This window comes from Cydia strobilella, chromosome 19 (assembly GCF_947568885.1).
Source record: "Cydia strobilella chromosome 19, ilCydStro3.1, whole genome shotgun sequence".
Classification (NCBI taxonomy): Eukaryota; Metazoa; Arthropoda; class Insecta; order Lepidoptera; family Tortricidae; genus Cydia; species Cydia strobilella.
In genome coordinates, this window is record NC_086059.1 from 6,298,475 (window position 1) to 6,315,305 (window position 16,831).

The 16,831-nt window shown below is 35.3% G+C and overlaps 1 protein-coding gene across 2 annotated transcripts in view; it reads right to left on the bottom strand.

Moving 5' to 3' along the window:
• The window catches only part of LOC134750233 (small G protein signaling modulator 2-like), an 88,400-nt gene that overhangs the window by 17,572 nt on the left and 53,997 nt on the right, over positions 1 to 16,831 (bottom strand). For both annotated transcript variants that reach the window (XM_063685379.1, XM_063685380.1), the window contains exons 5-8: positions 12,279 to 12,498; positions 3,845 to 3,962; positions 2,368 to 2,474; positions 1,914 to 2,038 (exon numbers count right to left, since the gene is read on the bottom strand). In XM_063685379.1, the coding sequence (XP_063541449.1) occupies positions 1,914 to 2,038; positions 2,368 to 2,474; positions 3,845 to 3,962; positions 12,279 to 12,498 (570 nt within the window). The remainder of the gene's footprint in view (positions 1 to 1,913; positions 2,039 to 2,367; positions 2,475 to 3,844; positions 3,963 to 12,278; positions 12,499 to 16,831) is intronic.

Here is a 16,831-nt window from a genome sequence, read left to right on the forward strand (position 1 = left end):
GCGGAGTCACTGATAAGGAGATAGGGCGATGGCACGGCCTCGTTTCATGAAAGCTTGTAATTTGTAATACAGGCTCTTAAGTAAATCGTTTTATTTAAGAGAGACTATATCATATGGCGGTTTTCCGCTTGTGTTCCGCTTCCATGAAGCACGGCCCAGATACCACCCTTCCCTTCTGAAGGTAGCAACACTATCGCTGACTACAGTGTTACTTTAATTCGTTATAAGTAGTATCATGCACCTTAATACATACAATTTTACGAGTTTTGCGTTTTAAGGCTATAAATTGTATGGAGATGTTAGCTTTCACCTGCTGTCACCGTACTATGTGAAATATAAATTATAGTTGCAGCAATAACTTGTAAAATGACAATTCAAAATGCGTCAAGGCGCTAAAGTTTCCAACAATTTTTCGTAGACCATAACTTACTCGTACTACGGCGTAGAACAACATAAAGGTGTGTTATGGACATTGCCACTTTACTTACCTACTTTAACATTAACATACAAATATGTACATAACGTAACTAATTGTACATAACAAGTGTAGAGAGGGATTAGAGACGTCGTGTGCTATAAGTAATTCAAACTCTCAAATACAGATGAAGCCAAAGTTTAACCACCGCGGTAGGAAATATTTCGTCCGCAATCCAATATTACCCGGGATCATTAAATTATGGTTTGTTGCTAAAGGCAAGTAAGTCAACTTTGTCAGAAAAACGTGCAAAATTCAAAATTTGTATGGGAGATCGATCCTTCGCGCCTTTCGCACATTTTACAAATTTGCCGCCTTTTTCTATTGACAAAGCTGGCTTTCCAGACTATATATTCGTTTTAAAGGGGAATGTACACACACATACAGCATAAACTAAGCAACATATAACTTATAACAAAGTACGAACAACACAACAGCACATTATATTATTATCAGCTAGTAAGCATGACATCAACATTAAGCATCAAACATTTATTTAGCAAATAGGCCACAGGGGCACTTTTACATGTCAATTTTTACAAGTAATACAAAACCAAAATTTACAAAAAACAATTACAAATATGGATTCAATAAATAAATAAGGTATGATACTTTTTACACGACAGAAAAACATTATACATACTCGTACATAAATCTGTTAGATTTCAAAATCCGCATTCAAAGCTGAAAGTTCGCAAACAGTAAAACAACACAAGTCGAAATAATAACTAAGTTAAAAGCACTGGTTTAAAACTTTGCAAAACCCAAGCTCATGTTTGAAACAACTAAGAATTCTAACTTTTAATAACAGTAAACAATTATTCAAGAAACTAAAAAGGTGCAGTTTTATGCTTGCAGAAGCCGTCAAAATTAAATAATTAAAGAAAGTAAACTCGGATTAGGGATTAAGAATACAATGGCACGACCCCAGAGGCTTGTGAATAGGAACAAACTTCTAGTAAATACAAGCTTTGCACTTCAGTTTTCAGTGAAGTATATAAATAATAAATGGCTTTAGAGTGATCCGATATAGGTTATTACGCTATTTGGCACTTGGCTATCCAGCGCTATTTGGAGATTGGGTTCGAAAAAGGGGAAATCACTTTTGAGTACGGTTTTACTGCTTATTGACTTGGAAATACTATTCAATGAAGGAAATCATTTTCAATAAACGACTCCAACGAAAGATAAAAAAAATCTAAACTGGTAAATAAGTTACGAACTATTTAAATACTAAGCAATCTAAGCATTAACGCTAACACAGAATAAAGAAATTGTAGGGTTGACTTTATAGATGTCGTACCACTTTTGCATAATATTTTCATTGAAAGAGGACGACAAATAAATATCTACAAATCTTTGAGGCTATTTTAGGTCGCTCTGAAGTATCGGCTATGAGACTTTTATACCTCGGTTGAAGTGCCTAACATCAACATACCTTTTGTCAACGCCTTCGCTCTCGGCGTACCCATTCATGAGCTGGTTGGGGGTCCACTTGATGATCAGACCGGCAGCGGTCTGGTGCAGGCTCAGGTAGCCTGGCATGGGTTCCGCTACGTCTTTCTGAAGTTACAATATTTGAATCAGCATGGCGTCCAGCTTAGATTTCGCTTACCTACTTGGAAAAATGCCAAACGGATTGAGTTAAAATTGGTCGATTGGAATCGGATTTTACGGGAGAATCAGTCAAAAATGCCAAAGAATTTTGTAAACCTATTCTCGCTATTCGTGTAGTTTTGTCAGATTTTTGCTCATATCTCGAATATCTGCAGTGCCCTTCACTCGGCTCCATAAAATAAAAAAATCACTCATGGGTAATTGTATCTTCGAACCATGTCTTCTTCGTCGATAGGAACCCTTAGAAAATTAGAAAGATACGTGTGAATTCTTACCGGTTGTACGCGTACGTTGTTCTTGCCATATAAGAGCGCCGCACGGGAGTTCTGGTGCAAACTCTCCACGTAATCCTTCGCTGTCGATCCACCGGCGTTAATTGCACCTAACGTCAACAAATTTATATCTATTAGGTACCCATTTGCTTTATTCAAATACGTTTAAAATGAACTCCCTGTCGAGGTTTTCTCGAGAGATACAAAAACACAAATTGTCGGAGTTTCGATGGAAACATTGACCCTGGACTGCTAAAGTCAAACAAAACTTTGATATGTCTTCACCAGGCGTAGGTAAAATAACAAAGAACTTGAAGAAAGTTCAACTAAAAGTGTACACATCAGAAACATCGGATATAATAGCATAATGATGTATATGCGTGTTATTAACCTTAATAAACACAGCCTGCCAAGCCTGAGGGCCTACCACGAACCACGTTCGACGTGTTGCCTCTCTGTCGCACTTATACATTTGTACGTAAGTACGTAAGACGCAACACGTACAGTACGCAACACGTTGAACGTGGTTCGCGGTAGGCCCTCTGGTTCCGTCTACAGCTACAGAGCTGTATAGTGTTGGTAGGAAATCGAGTCCGAGTCAAAATTTGAAGAACTCGGCTCGTTTTTATAAGGCTTTCTTAAAAAGTCCCGCGCGAGTTAAGTCTTTTATTGAGTCTTCTAAATCATTAAATAAAAGTTTCATGGAAATATTTCTTTTAAATCTCACTCATAGTTCAATATTGTTTTGCCGCAGATTTGCCGGGTGTAGCAGGGGGTGTATTATTTAATGCATATTGTCTATCCTTCTACACCTGTCAACTGTGGGTCAGGTACAGCAGGAAATCGTACAGCGCCATCCGTGTGCAGTATAATAATATATTCCGAACACTGATGAGGCTGCCGCGTTCCTGCAGTGCCTCCACCATGTTCGTGGAAGCCAGAATCCCTGACTTCTTTGCAGTGGTACGCGCGCGCCTTGCTTCCTTCTGGGAGGGGATGCGCCGCTCGCATAACGCCATCCTCATGTCGGTGTACCGCAACATTAATTGTAACATGTTTAGTTTACTTTTATTTTAGTTTTAAGTATTTGTAATTAGTCTGATATGGGTGTACTATTTACTGTATGTGATTCCTGAAAATAAAACTTTGTTTATTTTATTACTGTCGACGGTACAAAGGTAGGTATACTTGCCGCAACCGCAACACCTACCAAGTGACGAACCCATTATGAGACCGTGCAAGTGCAAAAGAGATATAGCGGCAAGTAGGAGTATAGCATAGTTAGATGAAGTCTAGAGAGAATTCATCGTCAGAACAACAAGACCGCTAGTTTTACCTCTGCGTTGTGAAGCCAGATAACAGTCGTTTTCGCAAAGGTTTCAGCAGAATATAAGATCAGGTAGCTACCTGATCAACCCCAGCTGGGGATCCCCAGTTGATTCATGACGCAATGCGGAAAGGCGCTAGAATTTTTTTGTACCAGTGTTTGCAGAGCCACTGTCGTCAGATGATGTGTTGAGGCTCCTCCCGAAATTCAGGATGGGCCGCCGCACCGAAGGCGGTGTGGTCGTCCCGGCTGACATCCTGTGGCGTTGAACCTGTGACAACACAAAAACTCATATTTTAGTTATAGGCTATCGGCTACTAAGCTATCAGATGCCAGGAAAGATCCCAAGTAACACATAATTTGATCATAATTCATCAGGGAACAGTTGTGTTAGAGCAGCGAACAACTTTTGTCCAGAACAGGACATTCAGTTACCTAGTTCAGTACCTATAAACAGCAATCTACGACGAAAACAAGAATGAGTGTGTATCTGTTTCGATAAACGAGTTTTAGCTACTATGTAGTATTTTTTAATTATCAAAACAAAATCACAAAAGGGGTCGGAACATCTTTCCAAAAAAGAAACAACCAAATATGTAGGAAATAAAAAGTACTTTTGCTTGTTTATTGCAAAATATACATGGGAACCTTTGATCTAAGGATCTTATAAAGACGACGTCTATGAAATATTTCATAAGGATGTAAAAAAGATGTAAGCCGCCTTACGTAGTAAAAGCGCAGGTAATATAACTGAAAAAGTACCGGCATGAAAACAAAGGCACTGGTCAAGGTGCCATTACCGCCCTTGGCCTGTAAGTGGCGCGTAGAAAGTCCTCTAAAAATGCACTTTCCCTTCGCACGTTAAGGCTCCACTAAAGCGGCACGAGCGTAATGGAGTTATTTCATTACCTCCACGCGATTTACGTGACCATAAATGTGACGTGAATGAAAATAAGTCGCAATGTATAAATTTTTATACAAAATGACCTGTCTTTATTACTCTTTAATAAATCAATAATGTTTGATATTATATTTGAAAGTTAGAAACAAAAGACTGAAGAATATTTTGGAAGAAAACCTATATATTTATCAAAGCTTCAATAATCGTATTTTTATACCACGACGGTAGAGCACAGTCCGCCTGATGGTCAGTGATTAATGTAGGTATGGGCGCTTAACCCATGGGGCCTAGCTAAGATGACGATATGGAAATAGGCACGTGAAGTTCGTAGCATCTGTCATCCCAATACATTTTTTCTATTCGTTATACGATTGTCATTAGATAAGAATCTTTCCTGGAAAGTTCAAGCTGAAAATGTTTGAAAAAAAAACTGAGCCAATATTCATACACATTGTTTATGTTGCGTAAAAATGTGGGCCAATCAACAGCTTTGACTGCTTATCATGCATATGTTTTCTCAACGCTCAGATATGGAATTATTTTCTGAGGTAACTCCACCAATCGTAAACTCGTATTTCGAGCACAGAAAAGGTGTTTACGAGCTGTATGCGGACTGTAATATTTGAAATCGTGTAAACCCTACTTTACCGAGTTGATAATTCTTACGTTTCCTTGTCTACCTATATATACTCGAAATTGCTTTATTTGTAAAAAGTAAAACTGACTATTTTAAATTCTTTTCTAGTAAGAGATGATGTGATAAGCTAATGGCTATGCCATCAAAGACTAAATTGGAATTTGTATTTGACATTTGTATATAATAGTTGACGATCATAATATAAATTCGTATAGATTAGCTTAAATAATTTATAATGTAAATTAATATTATGAAATAAATAAATCTAAATCTAATCTAAAATTAGTTTCGAAAAGTGCTTTGGGAATGGCACCTACAATTAACAATAAATTGTCAAATGTAATTCGAGGTGAGGAGAAAGAGTTTAAACAAGCCTTAAAAATGTATTTGATAGGTAAAGCTTATTATTCGATTAATGAATTTATCAATGAATGTATTGAATGATGTATAATATTTTAATTCTTAAATTGCAAATTAACATGTTTCTTTTTAAAACACACCTCTGACATTTATTTTATATCCAGATTAATTTTATGCATGTAAGTTTGACCTTATATTTTAAGTGTGTTATTGTTATTTTAAGATTATTTTAACATATAGATACTGAAATAAATGTCATATACTAAGAAAAAGTGACCAAGACCTCCAGTGCAGTTTTACTTAGTATATGACATTTATTTCAGTTTATATAGTAGTTTCTTCTTAAAAATAAAAACAAATTTAAAAATTTTCTGAAAATAATTTAATTTGTTCTAACACTTTTAATAGTTTTACAGTACATATGGTGCTACTTTCTCGCACTAGTGCGTAAAAGAGCACTTTTAGTGCATATGTCGAAAGTTTAAAGGGCCATATGTACTGTAAAACGTTGTACGATACACGTGCGAATAGGTAATTCGCAACTCGTGTCGATTTAAAACACTCCCTGCGGTCGTGTTTTAATTTATCGCCACTCGTTTCGAATTTCCTCTTTTCCGCACTTGTATCGTAAATAACTATAAAGATACTCTTAAGTATTTTGATTTTAGTATAGTTATATTTTAATGTCGTACGCCGAAAGGAGATAGACCTATTACCTAAACGAAATACCTAAATAAATCTTTGAAATCTTTGTCATCTCTTGACTAGGCCCCCAGATGTGTCTGTGCCTGATTCTAATACGTAAATTCGCATTAAAGGAATTTTTATTCGAGTTTTCGAAATATTCGTCAGTGCAAACGACAAGGCATTCATTCAATTTCAATTGATACCTATACTCGTAGTTACCTATTGCATAGATATGTACTGCACATGAAATAACTGCATTAAATAGTAATAGAGCTGTCTCAAAGCCCAGCATGACAAATATAATAAAATTACACAGCCAACACATAATGGAGTAATTTCATTACTGGCCACTAAAATGCGACCGATGTTACAAAACAATTGCAAGAATGCGGAGCATGAAACTATACTGAGTTAGAGGTGTATAATTAAGTTTTCAAAAGAGTACTTATTGAATCAAGCCGGCAGACGAGCGTGGGTTTCGCATTCGGGAAACAGTGCTTCTACTGAAATACAATTTTTCCTGTATAAGTTCCAGATAATTTAAGAATGTTTATGCTTAATTAAGGCCGTAAATGAGCTTATTAAATAACTGGTAAACTTATTCGTTTCCTTGGTACTGTAACCTAGACCCAATTTCACCAAATTTCACCTTCCCATACAAACGAAGTTTCGTTCTCATTTTAAAACTACGTGTTGGATTGTAATGAAACTTTGCAAATACAATGACATGAGGTCTGTAATTAATTTATATAACTCCAGTTGATAAAACAAACGAAATAGAGCAAAAACTAGCTTTGTATGAAATTTTTCAAATTCGCTGTATTTTTTTTACTGTGGTATCTGAAGCTACATAAACTTAATTAAAGTCATAGATATACTTATCCTTTTGTAAGTACAAAGTTTCAGAACAAACTAGCAACTCGTTTTAAAATGAGAGCGTAACTACGTTTGTATGTAAAATGTAAAAAAAAAAAAAAAAAAAAAAAAAAAAAAAAAAAAAAAAAAAAAAAAAAAAAAATTAAGTATTTTAAGCTCAATCTCTGTATACATAATGGAAATAATCTTATATGTAAGAAAAAACATCAAACAATTTAAGGTACGATCACAGTGTAATCCGCGCCAAACAAAACGATCTCTGGATATTATACCAACTACCTATAGATATAGGTTAAAGATGAGTAAGCGCTTACCTGACCCTATGGGATGTGAACTCTATAATAAGTTACCATACAATATTAAAAATATAGAAAGCGAAAGTTTATTCCGTTTACGAGTGAAAACACTTCTGTTGTCTCGCACATTGTACAGCGTTAAAGAGTACATGACCAATGATTATTCCGAATTTGATATTATTTTAAACAATAAAATATTATGTAACCACAGTAGTTGAGCTGACCAATATATAATATTAGTAGTGTTTGACGAAACTTAATTTTTCACTGTATAGAAATAATCTTAATAAAAATTGTAATATTGTACTAATAATACTATACTATATATTGTACTAATTGTACTATAATAATAATAATACAAAATTGTATTCCTATGAACATAATCTCTGACGATCATTATAGTTATGCGTTTTAGGTTTGATTGAAGGCAAATTTATAATGTATTTTATAATGAAATAAAGATATCTTATCTTATCTTATCTTATCTTATCTTATCTTATCTTTATGGAGAACCGAGCTTGCCGTGTAGGTAGGTACGAGATATTTTTTAAACCGTCAACCTAGACAAATAGATATAGTTTAGTATATTATGGTCTTCAACGTCAAATTATTGTAACTTATGTACCAAACATTAAAGTGCAAGTAAATTGTGAAAATATCCCTGTCTCTTCGTATGTAACCTTCTGAGGGTCTCCGTAACAGTGTGGTTTAGTATTAAAATAGTGGGGATTTTTTTTTTGACGCTAAAGCTTCTTGCCCTTTAAGCTTAGAAATAAATTAAAAGTGGAAAATTCACTGTCATGGGTGGGACTTGAACCCACGACCACTGGATCACTAGTACAGTGCTCTACCATCAAGACAGACAATGAGTCCAAGACCACCAAGACAGTGAATTTTTCCATTTTTAATTTATTTCTAAGCTTAATAGCATCGTTCGTAGACGTTTTTGCTTGATACAAAATTAATTTTTCTTGCCCTTTGTATGGAGGGTTGGCCGATTTGGGCGACCATAGATTTATTTTGTAGTGAAAAAATATTTTCTTCTACTTTTCCTAATCAGAAAGTCATAGATATACTTATCCTTTTGTAAGTACAAAGTTTCAGAACAAACTAGCAACTCGTTTTAAAATGAGAGCGTAACTACGTTTGTATGGAGAACCGAGCTTGCCGTGTAGGTAGGTACGAGATATTTTTTAAACCGTCAACCTAGACAAATAGATATAGTTTAGTATATTATGGTCTTCAACGTCAAATTATTGTAACTTATGTACCAAACATTAAAGTGCAAGTAAATTGTGAAAATATCCCTGTCTCTTCGTATGTAACCTTCTGAGGGTCTCCGTAACAGTGTGGTTTAGTATTAAAATAGTGGGGATTTTTTTTTTGACGCTAAAGCTTCTTGCCCTTTAAGCTTAGAAATAAATTAAAAGTGGAAAATTCACTGTCATGGGTGGGACTTGAACCCACGACCACTGGATCACTAGTACAGTGCTCTACCATCAAGACAGACAATGAGTCCAAGACCACCAAGACAGTGAATTTTTCCATTTTTAATTTATTTCTAAGCTTAATAGCATCGTTCGTAGACGTTTTTGCTTGATACAAAATTAATTTTTCTTGCCCTTTGTATGGAGGGTTGGCCGATTTGGGCGACCATAGATTTATTTTGTAGTGAAAAAATATTTTCTTCTACTTTTCCTAATCAGAACACGATACCGAATATGCCCTTATACGGATCCCCACTATTTTCGATTTACATCCTGTATAGACAACGACCTAACGACAGATGCCCTCTGACGCGATAGTCCTAACTTGTACCTAACTCCAGCACGCACGCCACGCTCATATCAAACTTACCACTCCGAGCTCTAACCACATTAATGGACTTACATATTTCGTTACTTTCGTGTTAATATATGCATTACTGACCCGAAACCGCAACCAGCCTGTGTAAGCACTCGTTACACGATTTCAAACAATTGCGAGTCGGACTCGCCCACCGAGGGTTCCGTACAAATTTAACTTATTTCTTATTTAGAATAGAATAGAATAGAATAGAATAGAATAGAACATTTTTATTCAACATCACATGAAATGGCAGAGTTAACAGATAGCGTAGTACATTTTTTACAGATAAACCTTAAATTTAGACTTACAAAACTAAGAAATTGAGTTGCACATCAGAGAGAAATATTCATGCGTGATAAATAGGAGCTTGCCTCAGCATAATGTTGCAGTGTATTTACTACAACGCTGGTTTTCAGGCAGACCCTTGATACATTATCCCTTACTCGCTGTTAGTCGAAAACTAAATGGCTTAGAATTATGTTAACATGTATGTATGAGTGTAAACTATGTTTTAGAAATTGGACAGAACAATTGCTGGTATAGTGTGTAAGCAGAATTAAATAGTTACATATGTATTAAAGGAAGTATAACTTAATGTAATTTTGGAACCAAGTTCCTTATCGGACGGTTTGCGGATGGGGGCTAGGCGAAAAAAAGTGAAATATTTTGCCTTCACAAGCCATACTCATACTAGTGCGATAAATGCAAATGTTTGATATTTGCGTCACAAACCATAGTAGTGCGATAGATGCAAATGTCAAATATTAGCGCCACAAGCCATACTAGTGCGATATATGCCAGAACAGAACAGAACAGAACTGAACAGAACAGAGCAGAACAGAACAGAAGAGAATAAAACATGAGCACGAGCACGAGCATGAGCATGACCAATTGAGTCACCAGCCTTACTTAACTTCGTTCGAATCGAGTGTTCCACGACACTCGCCACTTATTTGCGTTAACTTAGAAGAAGTTTGATTTTTTTACAGCTTTAAGGGCGTGGACCGGAGTATATGTTTAAATTTCAACTCGATACCTCCACGCGTTCCCGAGATAAAGGGTCTTTACAGACAGACAGACAGACAGACGGAGAGACGGACGGACTACAAAGTGATCATATAAGCGTTTCGTTTTTTTTTTCCTTTTGAGGTACGGAACCCTAACAAACGTAAGACTAGTATTTTTCAATATTATAATATAGCTCTTTTGTGCTAGGGTTAAACGTGTTTTATACAATTAATTCAATAAAAAAAACAATTAGAAGATAATTGCGATGTACCGAAACCATTCAAAAATTCAGAATGAACCAAAAATTATGACCGAACTAACATGAAAAATGTAATTAACTGCGAAAAATTCAAAATTTAATAAAGCCTCAAAGGATCTTTCACAAGTTCATATAAGAAGCTCTGCAGGATTAAGTAGCACAATTTTTAAAACATAATATTCTGGTAGTTGAAATACCTAGTTTCAACTTTAATGAGATATGTACATGCACATAATTTCAAAGCCAATTTCTAAAAATCAAATACACTTCGCTGGTTGTTGTAAAAGACTTCACAAACTCAAAGTTCATTATGACATGCAAATAACGACACCAATCAAAACCTTCCGCCGCTCTCAATCGCACGCAAATCGTTTGTTAGCTGATACAATTTTGTATTTCTGTCGCTCGGAACCAGGAATATAATAGAAAAATTGAATACAAAGGATCTGCATTGAATTTGCCTGTAATGAAAATGCCTTCGATAACAAAGCCTGGGTAGGTAGTACATGACTTTGCGAAGGCAAAATAGTATAGGTATTTATTAGTATTAGCATAAAAGGAACATCGTTGGGAAATGGTATAACTGTTATACTATAACATATAGGTACTTTTTAAAATGCGTTTAGGATATAAACGTTTAGGTATTACTTACTCGTACTAGCCACCAAGCGTCTGTCGCAACTTAAGGCCTTTTAAAGTTTATAACGGTGATCAAATCCATAATTTATTTTGATTGCCAGTTGTGTACCAAGTACACACATTACGAACAAACATATTACGAGTACCTACCCAAAGTGTGGGTAGGCCGAGACCGAGTGTTTACATTTTTGACCCTGTTAGGGTTTTGGTAAACGTATTCAGAACTTATGTCCTAGTTTAATACTCGTAGGTATATAAAACATAATATACCAAAGAGCAAAAAGCGGACCGCTCTTCTACGCCGTAAAAGCTTCGGTTCGTATCGTAGCGATCTCTACGTAATTCCTTTTTCAAAATGATTAATGAACAGTACTTTGCGGCAGTTTCTTGCTAGGTAAGAAATAGGAATAAAATGATTTATTTACCGTACATGTTACATCTAGTGTTAAATTGAAATCCTTTTAACAGTAGTCGTTATGAATTTAAGTAGTTAGGTACCTTAAATTGAAATGTACCTATGATTGTAGATGTGTGTAGAGTTGTAGATGTGTGTACCTATAATTGTAGAGTTAGACCAAGCTAAGTTGGTAGCGATTTTGATAGCCAAGACTGTGCAAGTGTAATTTAAACGTCATAATTACATAGAAGTACCTACATAAATAATTAAGAACATAGTTATTTATGTAAAATACCTATTGTGATTGTGACTGTAAATAAAATCCGCGCCATTTGTAGCATTATATCTACCAAATCTACTCATAGGCTTTGTTTTGTATAATGGGATGCTGTTTATGTTATAGATAGGTTTGAAAAATATTACATCAAGAAACTGCACTAAATAAAATTTAAACATGTTTATTCATCTAACTTTTAGTAATTTAATAACAGACTTCATTGAAATTGTAACCAGAAGCAAGTAGAGCTACGGCACCTACTACATACCTCCCCCCCCCACTTCCTCGACCTCCGAAGGCACGAAATTGGCGCGCGGACAGTATATTGTCGTTGAATAAGTAATTAAATAAGTACCTAATTCAAATCTCAGACTAGAAAAAAAAAAGTAAAGTGGAACTCACCAGCTCGTCTGCGGGCGGGTCTGTCCAGAAGCAAGCCGGGGCCTTCGTTTTAGAGTACTCCAAAGCACAGGGTCCCACGAGCAGGGAGCTAAGAATACTCCCGAAGTCTGGATCGGCGACCAGCGCGTCTCGCTCGTAGTATCGATTCGCGTTGCTAACGAGATGCTCGATTATTTTAGCGAGTTGACGCTCGAACAATGCTATTCGGATCCAGAGATATCTGAAACAAAAGACATGTTGTTCAGATATTTTTGAGCCATTTGTCTGAATTGATATTTTTGCCTTCGACTGTACCAATGTCACTAGTTCACTAGTTTGTAACTAAAATTAAATATATACCTATATGTATGTACAAGGTATATAAATTTTATACCTATGGTTATATGACCATATAAATCTCGTTTAACAAATAATCGAATTTTAAGAGTAACAAATTATATTCACTAGATAGACATTTGTTCTATTAGATAACGTTGATATGCTTACACTATTACTCAATTATTCATTAAACACAAACGAAAACATGTTACTTGATTAGAGATTAGGCCGTAATTGTTATAAAGTATGGACACGAAAAAAATTCGAAACACGAAATTGTCTTTGATTTTAAGCATTTTACTCAATTACAATGTATCTTTGTTGTCATTATGTCATATTATTTGCATTTTCTAAATAAGATAAAATACATTTATTGATAAAATTGTACAAACTTTACACGTCAATTCAATGTGGATTCTTATACCATACCAATATTAGGTACCTAGTACCTACTATAAAATGTCAACCAAATTATTATAAATAAATTTAAAGCAAAATCGATTTCACTTTTGCTTTGAACTTGGACAATCTTTTATTGAAAGCTACTTTGATGAAAATGTTATTGAATGAGCGAAAATTTATTACGAACTTAATTAATAAAATCATGATGATGATCTTTTTATGTTGACCTAATAAAACACCAATTGCTCCAAGTAAATGTCGTCGTAACAAATGCTCAGAATTTCAGACGCTCACGAGTGCTTGCAAACCGGCAATAAACCGAATACTAAGCAGACTGTGAAATTCAAAAGCGAATTTCCTTCCTACAACATAGAGCACAAGCAGCAACCGCTGTCACATAAAATCGGGGTATAAATATAAAACAACAAAAAACAATCACAGGACACGGCTACAAAACAAAGGACGTTTTTATTGACACTTCAATTCCGGTCTTTTATTTGCTCCGTCAATGTGTTTTGGTGCTGAAGACTCAATTTATAAAATGAGAGATGTTTTATTTTCCAGGCTGAAATGTTGGCTCGAACATAGACATATATATTACTTCGTAAAGATTGGCCTTACGAGCACTACGAATGGGGCCAATAATCGCATTTAGTTACACCAGCGCGCTCAGTTGTGTGGCGAATTGCGTAGTGAAAGGTGTTCGGTCGGAATTGTATGCATACGCTTATCGCCGATGACGTCTTTCCACTGCGCAATTCGCCACACGACTGATCGCGCTGGTGCAACTTAATGCGAGTTTGACTCCAATGTATCGGCCCCATTCGTAGTGCTCGTAAGGCCGGTCTTTACGAAGTAATATATATATGTCTATGGGCTCGAATTGTTAAAGATCCTACGCCCTTGATTAATCTAATTAGACTAACGCCTGTTTTCAAAATATTTTGTATTTTGATTTGAAACTGCCTATAATTATTTTCCTTAGAAATATAATGATGCTTGAGTGCTAGCTTTAAGCTTTGGGTGCTATTATAACCGCTTACCTACCGAGACCGGGCCAGCCAACGGCTCAGACGTGCCAGTATAAGTGCGCTTTCCAAGACACATTACTGACATTGGGTTGCCCTGAAACCTCTGCCCATGCTCGCGAAAACAGTTGGAATACATGGTCTTCTCGGCTGTCATATTTTGACGTCAGTTTATACGTCGTCTTCGTCCTAATTTCATTTTTCCTGTAGGTACACGTGTCACTTCACTTTATATTTGCCGACAGAGAAAATAATTATTCGAATATTTTGGTAAACATTTTTGTCAAATTTAGCAACATATCCTTGTATTAAATTTAGCGTTAAGATATATTATATGAAGCAAAAGGACAATAAAGAAAAAAAAAGATTTTATAGTTATACCTACAAGTAAGTTATTTGAATCCAATTTGAACATACATATATTACAACCCTCCTTTGCTTTGCCGTAGTCGGGTAAAATTTAAGTAATAAATTTAGCTAAATCATATTTTACTATAGCGATAAAGAACTATGTACCTATAAAAATATTTGCTAATTTAAATATTTTTTTTCACACGCACTGCCAAAGTACGGACAAAACACCCTTGACAGATTTAAACGAGGTTGTAAACTTGTAGGTGTGTTATATATTAACTATTTAGTATCAGTATGTAGGTACAGTTTTTCCACACTGTAAGTATATGCAAAGATAGATATAACTCCGTAATAGATGGATACAGTCTAAGAAAAAAACGTGCCTCGAAAATCAAGAAAATTTGATTCTCGTTCAGAGGGCGCTACTAGCTTTGGCCTACTGTCGTATAGATGGCGTTGACGGTATCGTTTGTTATTAAACAATTTTAACGCATATCAGAAAGAACATGGGTCAAAATCATAAAAATAATTAATGCAAACAAAAATATTATTTATCCATATTTAAATACATTTTATCGTATTTTTATAAATCTTCAGTTTTAGTTTTAAAGTGTGTCGATAGATGGCAGTGAATTTTCTGTGGTTACAAAATTTACTATGACAGTACCGCTCAAGTATAAGTTACTCTATGGACTCTATGGTATATGTAAATTAAGTAAGTACTTACTTAAAAATAAAATTAAGGTAAAAAAGTTTTAAGTTAAACGGTTTTATTTTAATCAGAAAGTGGACCAAAAACTAGAAAATAAAAATTATTATACTAATCAGAGTCCCATATACTACCTATGTTCCTTTCTGGACAGTAATCACGGAAGACGGCCGGGTAGCAATGTAGTCTTCTCGAGTCGGATTTTAAACGCCACTTTTCGACACTATGTCAGTGGATTAAGTATTAATCGGAATTTTTTCTCAGACTAAAATAAAAAGCAGATAATAGTATTGTAATCATACACTGCCATTGTTAGTACAGGTAAGTGCATCGGGTCAGTTCAAAAAATTATATCTATATATGGGACTCCGATTACTGGCGATTAGTATAATAATTTTTATTTTTACCTTAATTTTATTTTTAAGTTTTTTAGTAGCATTACTAGTAAATACATTTTGATTGCGCTTCCGCTGCAAGATAACAATAGTTATTTGTTTTACTAGGTAGGAGCCAAAATTGGATTTGATTTACAGTTAGTATGTTCTTCGCGTTGGTGTGGTAAAAAATATGGGGTTAGGCTGTATCAGGGACACAGCCACAATGGTTTACGTGAACGTGGTGAGAACAGCTATTATTATATGTATATATAGAAGTAATTTCTTACCAACGCGCGTTATCAGTAGGTGGTTAATCATTTTATGTCAATCAATATTCTTATACCAATAGATTATAAAAAAATATTTTTTATATTCTATTTTATTCTATGGTTTTAATTATATTGTTTATACATTTAGTAACGTTACGAAGCGCTGGTGGCCTAGCGGTAAGAGCGTGCGACTTTCAATCCGGAGGTCGCGGGTTCAAACCCCGGCTCGTACCAACGAGTTTTTCGGAACTTTATATACGAAATATCATTTGATATTTACCAGTCGCTTTTCGGTGAAGGAAAACATCATGAGTAAACCGGACTAATTCTATGATGCCTAGTTCCCCCTCTGGGTTGGAAGGTCAGATGGCAGTCTCTCGTAAAAACTAGTGCCTACATCAATGCTTGGGATTAGTTGTCAAGTGGACCCCAGGCTCCCATGAGCCATGGCAAAATTCCGGGATTAGTTATATTTCAAATATTCAGGGAACGCAAAAATACAAGGTGACAGCATAGACCTCGCTGTGTTACTCTGTGACTAGGAATTTAACAGTTCATGCTGAATTTGCGAGCCGCAAATGTATTCAAGGCACGTAACCAGAGATTCGCATGGAAAATACCAGTGTTCGGAAATTCTGTTATCCCGTTTGAGAGTGGAACAAAATTGCTATTGATTGTGTTTATGTAAGCAAAACGATTTTGTCACGTTGTCTCTCGTGTAATTAGTCGTTACAAGGAGGATAAATCTTAAGTAAGCTTTTAAAGGAAGCCTGTATAAGAAAGGCAAAAATATGGTATTATAAGAATTGGTTCCCTATTTTTTTGCAAAAAGTTTTTTGAAGTATTGCATAATGTTACTTGGTAGAAATATCGTTGGGTAGAAATACTTTTGGCATAGTTACTGTGCTTTTCGCATAATATTACTTTGCAGAATTTCTTTTCGCATAATGTTATTTGGTAGAAAACCCTAACCTAACCCACTTAGAATATTCTGCCAATTGAATATTATGCGAAATGACTATAATGGCAAGTGCGAAAGTATCATTCGACTAAAAGTTTTCTGCAATACGTGTTATGCGAAGTGTATTTCTGACAA